Source organism: Nothobranchius furzeri, chromosome 16, assembly GCF_043380555.1.
Source record: "Nothobranchius furzeri strain GRZ-AD chromosome 16, NfurGRZ-RIMD1, whole genome shotgun sequence".
NCBI lineage: Eukaryota > Metazoa > Chordata > Actinopteri > Cyprinodontiformes > Nothobranchiidae > Nothobranchius > Nothobranchius furzeri.
The window spans coordinates 44,664,356-44,672,525 of NC_091756.1; the positions used below are offsets into that span (position 1 = coordinate 44,664,356).

The following is an 8,170-nucleotide window of genomic DNA, read 5'->3' on the forward strand; positions in this document are numbered from 1 at the left end:
TCTGGGGATCAAATCCTGCCCGGGCCCTTGTTTCTCCACCTTGACACACACACATATATAAATATATATACTTTAAAGACTCCCCATCCCCATGCCGGTTGTGTCCCCCCACACCTCTAAAGTCAAAACTATGTCCATTATTCCCAGTACTCCCTGTAACCGCTTATTAACACAGCCACTTTGATTGAAAAAATGGGGTATACATGTGTTGATTCAAGATTGTTACGTGTGAGTAACAGCTTTCAGGCATGTTGTCATTTTGTTCTGAGAGATCTTTGATGTCATGATGTTCTTTCTGACTTCTCTACTTCCCCTTTTATGCCACCGTGTAGTGTTTTTAACCCCCCCCCCCCCTCAAGTAGCTTCTTCTTTTTTATTTATGACCTCTTCCTTTACAACATATTATAGTTCCAGTAAGTTTCAACTATTACCACAGTGTTATACTGCAACATATGGCAACAAACATTTCTGATTTCCGCCCAGGAACAATCAAAGAAAATGTTGCAAGAAGTCGGGTTTCCTGGTTGGCAAACCTCAGAGAATTTCTTAACCTCAACTTCTGCCTTTTACAACATTCACAATAAACTTTTTTAAAATTTGCCTATTTTATGTGATACATATCTTTATTGGCTCATATTGTTTTTACTGACTGCTCATGGGGATTTTCTTTTTGTTGAGAGTGAAGAAAACAAATCTGACTTAAAAAAGAAGGATAGAAAGGGTTTTGAGTCCTCTATAGCTGCATTCAGGAGCAGAAAGCCCTTACTCACCACATTCATATGTGCATATGGTAGTGCTTGAACTTGTGTGTGAGTGTGCAACAGTGTGAGTCCTGCAGGCTGTGGGGACACGCTGTGACACCTGAGAGCGTTAGAGGGCCGGGTCAAAGTCCACTCTCTTACAGTAAGTCATTTGGCATCTGAGCTTTCCTGCTGTTGTGCTTGTGCAGCTGTGAGAGGAGAGCAAAAAAAACCAAAAAAAAAAAAACCAGCCCATCTGTGCCAGTAACATGCCTCGCAGCTGCCTTTCACAGTCTGCTTCTACCTTTCATTTCATTGCATTTTTAACTTTATTTGCATTTCCAGCCATTAATTGCCACGCCCCATGTGTTAGGAGGTCCAGGTGTTCAGGGAAACCCAACATGAAGTTAGTCACAATGAGCTGTGAGGGTTTTGGAGAAAATGCGTGTGAAAAAGTGAGTCAGCTTAGAAAAATAACGTGGTTTGTGTGTTTCAACATGTGTCACAATGAGCTGGTCGGTACAAGTCAAGACTTTGTACGTGTGTGTTTGCAGGCAGGAACTCCCCCCCCCCCCCCCCCCCCACACACACACGCAAACACACACACATGATATCTGAGTGCCTTCGCTCGTCTGTATGCTTCCCATATGGTTTTTATTGATCCATGTCCCGGTTATACCCCTTCCTCTGCCTCGCGTTCCCTCCTTGTCTGCTCTGATGGTGAAGGAATGATGGAATGCTGGAGGGTAAATCTCTGGTTTCCTAGAAGCTGGTCTGGCTTATCAGAAGCGGCTGTGACAATACTTGGACTGATGGGCCAACCAAATGAGTTTCCTATAAGCGCCGATCAGGCAGCAAAGAGCCTTCCTGGAAGAAATAATCAGCAAACCGGAGGCCCTTCCTGGAAGGCTGGAGTGGATTGCCAGTCGTGAGGCATTTTCCCAACCTCCTGATATTCTTTCCACCTTCCAGGTGGCTGACTTTGGCAAGAGCTCAGAAATTTCATAAAACACACACTAAGATGTTGATTACTCTTAGATTTTAATCAGGCTGCAAGCTCAATGTTCAGCCTGCTTTGTCGTTTCCTCATCCTGCATTAAATCCTGCAGTCAGAGCTATAAGTAGGGAGCAGCCCAAAACTTCAGCCTGTATGTTTTCATTCTTGGAAGTAAAAAAAAAAAAAAAAGAGAGGCAGGATTGAGCTCAGTTGTTTGAGAGCCGGGTGTTGTGCTTGGCCGAGGCGCTGTTGACAACGGTTGAGCAGCACACAGCAAGTCATAAACTGAAAAAATGAATCACAGTGGAAAGACTTTGTGTGAGCGTGTGAGATTCACAAGAGGAGCTAAGGATACAGGAAAAATATTCCAGCTCCACTCACCAGGCAACTATGGGAAACATAAAATGAGTCAGAGTGAGCTGAGCTAGCTTATTTAGACAACGTGTTTGTGTGTAAAACTGTTTAGTTCTGGTTGGATTTTGGGAAACTTGTTTGTCTTTTTGACCTGCGTTATTTTTAATGTCGGCTCAGCTTTCCTCCCACAAACAAACAGTCGAATTCATGAGGGTCGAAGCAACTGAACCAGTGTAATTACCTGCACTGAGGTAAGCACCAAAGCTGTCGCCCTGCGTTATCCTCAGCTACGGGATGGCTTGTGTTCAGACATGAGAGGCGCACAGTGATGTGATTATTTATTCATGACAGAAACCTGATTTCATTCACATTTCAGATGCTTTTAAAATCTTTTTTCCATTATTTTTCTTTCAAAAACTCATCACTGCTCCATCATTTATCACACAAACACACCTCATTTGCTCCCTCTCTCACACACACACACACACACACACACACACTAACGCCAGGCAAGCCGTAAAAACTCAACTCAATTAAAGTGCCTCTTTCCTGGAAGCCAGCGTCAGACAGAGCACAAGGTATGCAGAGAATGGGAACCGTGTGTGTATATATATGCTGTGTGTGTGTGTGTGTTTGGACAAGGAAAGGTAGGGGGGCAAAGAAATGAAGACACTCACATCCTGCCTAATTTTACAAACAGCAATCTTGCTTTGTTTGTCTGACCACTTTTAGCACACACACACACTTGGTGGACGACTTCACACTAAAATCACAGACTGCCATAAATCTCATCCACGTGCATGCTTTCACCTATCTGACCTCACACACACACACACACACACGCACGCACGCACGCACACACACACACACACACACACTCCCCAGAGGACACCATCCCTCTCCCTCTGTCAGCCTTTCAGGCAGGATGTATAAAACCCGGCTGCATTCCTTTCCAGTTAAGTCCAGCCCAAAGTGAGCGTTCTGCACAGTAACTGCTGTGTCAAAGTTTGGGTGGATGTGTGTGACGGGAGTTCTCCTGATCTGGGTTTCTGGGAATCCCTTTGTCACGGTGTGGCGCATGCTCAAGCAAGAGCTCAGTCCACCTTTTGTAAACACCCTCTGCTGCCTATAGGAGTGAATGCACAATGTACTAAAGAAAATGAGAGGTGGTGTAATTTTAACCCCGCTTGAAAAAAAGCGTACACGCCCAGCGCAGCGAGGTGCAGTTTTCCAGGCCAAGCCAACTCCATAAACACTGCTTTGTCTAACTAGGAAATCCCATTTGACAGTAAATAATCTTGTTGAGAAGCCAGGAATGGCTGCTTTATAATACATTACAGTAAGTTATCCAGTCAATATTGACTCAGAGGGAGAAACGAGGAGCAGTGGAGGAGGCAGAGAGACAAACAGTAAATACTCAGGGCACATGCATTGGCTTTTGTAAAAATAGTGCTCTTTAATATAAATTACTTGAAATATTTTAGAAATATAAATATGTGCAACGTTCCTTTTCATTTATTATGTAATGCTTTGTCATTTCAGGGTTTACGGCTTGTGGGTTTGCCAGACTAGTGGCCAGCCTTTTGCACGAGTCTTTATAAAAGACAAATGATTTACAAACACATGGTCGACCGCTGCAGCACATGTAAGAACTTGGTGTTGATGTGACAGCAAGACCCAGATCCAACCCAAAAAAGCCCATCATGCATCACCACGGCTGCTTCCACTCATGATTTAGGGTGTGAAAAGGCTTCAGTTCCAATATGGATGACAGGTGAGTGTGTGCAAGGGGCGCACGCAGGTAGAACACCTTCTGGGTCAAATCTGAGTCTTGTGATTTTTACAAAAGACAGTTTTTGTTCCAGAATCATTCAAGAACATTTTTTTTTTGTTCCCTTCTAACTGACAAACCACTTCCTTCTCTGGAGGCAACAACGGGAGGAAAACAGAGCAAACACAAGTCGAACAATAGTCCAAAAAAATAAAAATAAACCAGCACGTTTCCTCTCAGCTACTTCATGAATGGTGTACAATTAAAACACACTCAAGCTCACCAGGACATTTTAGCTAAAAGGAATACAATTCATCATATTAAATCTAAGATGGTCTAAAAGACAAAATTAAGACTTTTGTTATGAAGTTGGCTAGTATATTTACAGGAGCAGCATCCTGTTGGGACTCGATGGTCAATTAAATCAATGTTTTTGTGAAGCTGTGTACCAGTATGTCTCCTCCCCCTGCTCCCCCCACCACCCTAGGTCTTCATCCCCTTTAATTTCCCCTTCCCAATCCCATTTCCCGCTCTTATTTCAGTCTTCTCACCAGCAGCAGCCTCTTCGCCCATCTCTGGGAGTAATATCGCCATCTCCTAGTGAGATTTACACGGTCTGGATAAAAATAACTTCTCCTGCTCTGATTGGTCCCATGCCAAAGCTTTTGTGTCAATAACAAGCTTTTGTCTCTGCAACTGAAGCCTGTGTTCTGTCACTGTCAGAGCATGTGCATGCATTAAACAGAGAGCAGGAAGATGGTGGTGGCGGGCCCGGAGAAGGAGAAACCCTTTGTAATGATTTTTTTTTCATCCCACACCAACCAAACCTTCATGCGAGCCTGTACCTGCAGGAGTGTGTGTGTGTGGAGCTAGTGTGCATGACCAGCCCACTCCCATCTATGTGGTAACATTTGCGGGAAACAGCAGTGGAAATGTGCACAACCACAACACACAAATACACACTGAGACAAACAAATACTGTGTACTGCCGGGCCCCTTGTTTGGACTTTGCCTTTTTTCTGCAACTCCTCTTTCATTCACACCCTCTCCACCTCTCAGCTCTTTCCCCGTGTCTCTCGCTCTCTTTCTCCAGCGATCCAGAGTGCCATAAATGTCCCACTTTCTCCTTAAACACGCCAAGATCACTGCTTCGATAGTTCCTTCGCTTCCATTGTTTTATGTCAACCAGGTTAATCTTCTGTGAGGCAATGCTCTGCGTCGGTCAGTCAGAGAAAAAGTTGGCCTTTGACCTGTGGCTTGATCCGCCACCCTCACTAGTTTTTCCAAGGCAGAGTGGACGAGGTACTCGTTGGGTTACCCAAATCACACTCCTCCTCATCCAGGACTTGAAAGTGTCCATCTGGGATTAAAAAAACTCAGATGATTCTGGCCACCGTGGAAATCTACGGCTCAGTCTGGTCAGTTTCTTGTGACGCAAAACTTCTCATAAGCACGGAGAACAGGTCTGTGCCGTCGCCCCAGGATACACGTCCATGTCGTGGAACCTTAGTGGTCCCTGTCAGTCATATAGGAGCATCATACTTCTTCAAAAAGTCCTTAAGGTTGTGTGGGAGCTGCTCAGTTTGCTCTAGCACCTCAAGGCCCCTGCTGTTCAACGTCCTCCTGCACATGTGCTGCAAGGATGAGAGCGAGTTTGAGAGGGGCTGCCGCAACTCCAGAGGGATTTTCTCTCTGCCGGTGTGGATCAGATAAACAGTGCGTCCCTTCATTGTTGCCTCTCCTGAATTGCCTCCACTTGCCCCGTCCCTGCTCCGTCCCATGTCCATCCCTTTCCCCATGTAATGGGCTATGAGTTTCAGCACACAGTCAAACTGGGGAAGGTCCTGGGTATTTTGGCGGTCCGGCTCCAGGAAAAAGCCACCTCCTTTGCTGTGAATGCGCACGTTCTTCGTTCCCCGAGCTGTCTGCACAGACAGGGTGAAGAAGTGGTGGTGATCTGACGAGTCACGGACGAGGAAGGTGCCAGGGGGCTCGGAGCGCAGCAGGGAGCTAGCCTCCCGACCCCCAACAGCTCCCCAGTAAAAGCCACTCTCCTGAAGCTTACGTAGAGAACGCATCACCTGAAACAGGAAGAGACAGCTTGTGATTCATCGTTATGGAGAAATGTTTTGGACTGTAACAAGGTAACAAGCGCTGTGTCACAAACCTGCTGGTAGTGTTCATGCGAGTTGAAGGGCTTGTAGTGAAGCGGAGTAAAGTTTGACCCCTGAACCCTGCCCTCTGAAGGGGCCATGCTGCTCATGATGAGGGGGCTGTGTCCATTGAGGACTACCATGGCTCCAGGACCCCCTGCCTCTGCCCGCTGGCCGAGGGGCAGGGGACCTGTAGCAGGATCGTTGACGCAGATAGGTGAAGAGGAGAGTGGGGCAGATGAAGAGGAGACAGAAGAGGAATGGGGTGATGGTGATGGGGTCACACACCGGGTCCAGGGCCCCGGGGAGGAGGAGTCTGATGCATCCAGAGAGGGGCTGGGAGAGACCACCTAAACACAGCTGGAGGAAGACAGATAAAGAACAAATCAGACACTTCTACCTATTTATAGACTCATGACAATCCCACTGGAAACTTGCACTCCTTCACAAGCAGCGACATAAACAAACGACCACCCCGCCACACTGAAGCTCTCGGCTTACTCCCGTAAAACGCAGCTATGGCGGCTGTGACAGATGCACAGAGCAGGACTGGGCAGCGAGCCGGCAGGCTATATTTAGTTTAAACGAATCCACTGCGTACTCACGCGGAGCTCCTCTGCTGCACCGTGAAGCCAGACAGCAACAGGATCCTGATTGCTTTCAATTGTCTTCGATCGGTGCACCGCAACAAGGGATTTCTGAATCGGGGTCACTGTCAAAGAGTCCGGGGCTGCTCTGCTGTTCCTTTTTAAAACCCAACCCTCTTCTGTCGCGGAATGCCTCTTTATTCATGCTCGGAGTGTGGGCTTCCTCTGGACTCAAGAGGGTCAGTGTCCAAAAGCTAGCGGTTTTTAACGTTAGCTTGACGGGACAGCGCGCGACCGAAGCCACGGTTAATAGAACCGAGCCGCTAGTCAGGAAGTCAAGTCCATTATCCTCAACACACGTCCCGGTCCCAGCCCGTAAGCGCACGTACACTTAAAACAGGTACCAGAGTCATTTAGTTAGTCTTTTCAGAACTTACCTCGCGGATTTGTTCAACGCCGCGCCGCAGCCGCTCGTCACCGGACAGAAATGTGTACAAACTACCCGAAAGTAGTGCCAGTTGAATTTTTATCTCAGGCATTAAAATCCCCAAAAGAAATGGAAAAATGAATCCAAAAGCTGTGTGGGGATTGTTCTTGGAGCGGAGGAATGCGATGAGATGTGCCGGAGAGATTCCGTCCGTGTGTGTGTGTGCGTGACGTGTGTGTGTGTGTGTGTGTGTGTGAATGTGTGTGTATGAGTAGGACGGTTACTGGAGGTTCCAGCGTGAAACCGATGTTCGTAAGGCTCCGCCTCCTCCGTTCAGACCTTCTTCCAGTAAACACACGCGCGCTGGCTCTTGCGCGCGCGCTCGCACGCACGTAGAGAACAAGCGCCCGTGCTCGCGCTTGGCTGATCGCCAATAAATAATCATCGTGACCTTTGCCGCGCTGTTTCCTGGTACTGATGGGTTCCCTTCTTGACAAGGTGAAAAAAGTTAAAAGCTCCATATATGGCGCAATAAACACAATACTTCTCTCCTTTTAATATTTTATATGAATGGAGCGAGATTTAAGAGGCGGTTTGAATAGTTTATCTAGTGTGTGACTAACGATTATGAATATGATCCTGTTTTTAAACAAGCACAAAGCAAAGTAATTCATAACTATTTTAATGAAGAGATAAATGATCATTCTGCTTAGTTTGCAGAGCAAAAATCCAAATCAGCACATTTCTCAAACAAAAAACTTACTTTAAAATAAGATAGAAGCAATATTTATACAATTAAAGACATTGATTAAACAGTTTAGCAGCAAATGTTGTATGTCTTTGCTCAGTTTAGCAAATTCTCTTTCAGAATTTTGTTTGTATTACATTTTTTTTATCTGAACAAGATCCACCCTGTCATTGTTGTAGCAAGACGAATCACAGTTTTAATAGCCAAAGCCTTACCTTACAAGAAAAAGTGTATTTTCCAAAACCATCCTGCATCAAATGCACTGCCCATTGATTTCATTCTAACATATTTTCTACATAAAAACATCAGATCTTAGCCATCAACAGCGAGGAGATAAAGTCCCTGCAGGCTGTTGTGCTGTTCCAGGAAGCATCTGGCTTATTGTAAGTGCTC

At 46.0% G+C, this 8,170-nt stretch overlaps 1 protein-coding gene across 2 annotated transcripts; it reads right to left on the bottom strand.

Moving 5' to 3' along the window:
* Positions 1-3,522: 3,522 nt before the first annotated feature.
* On the bottom strand, positions 3,523-8,170 carry socs3b (suppressor of cytokine signaling 3b). 2 transcript variants are annotated; one of them, XM_015962868.3, is made up of 3 exons: positions 7,993-8,170; positions 6,030-6,375; positions 3,523-5,943 (listed from the first exon to the last, which is right to left on the bottom strand). In XM_015962868.3, exons 2-3 carry the CDS (start codon positions 6,156-6,158, stop codon positions 5,386-5,388), a joined length of 687 nt encoding a protein of 228 aa, XP_015818354.1. In that variant the 5' UTR covers positions 6,159-6,375; positions 7,993-8,170; the 3' UTR covers positions 3,523-5,385. The 2 variants fall into 2 exon arrangements, with proteins under 2 accessions (XP_015818354.1, XP_015818353.1); XM_015962867.3 differs by lacking the exon at positions 7,993-8,170 and adding an exon at positions 7,040-7,936.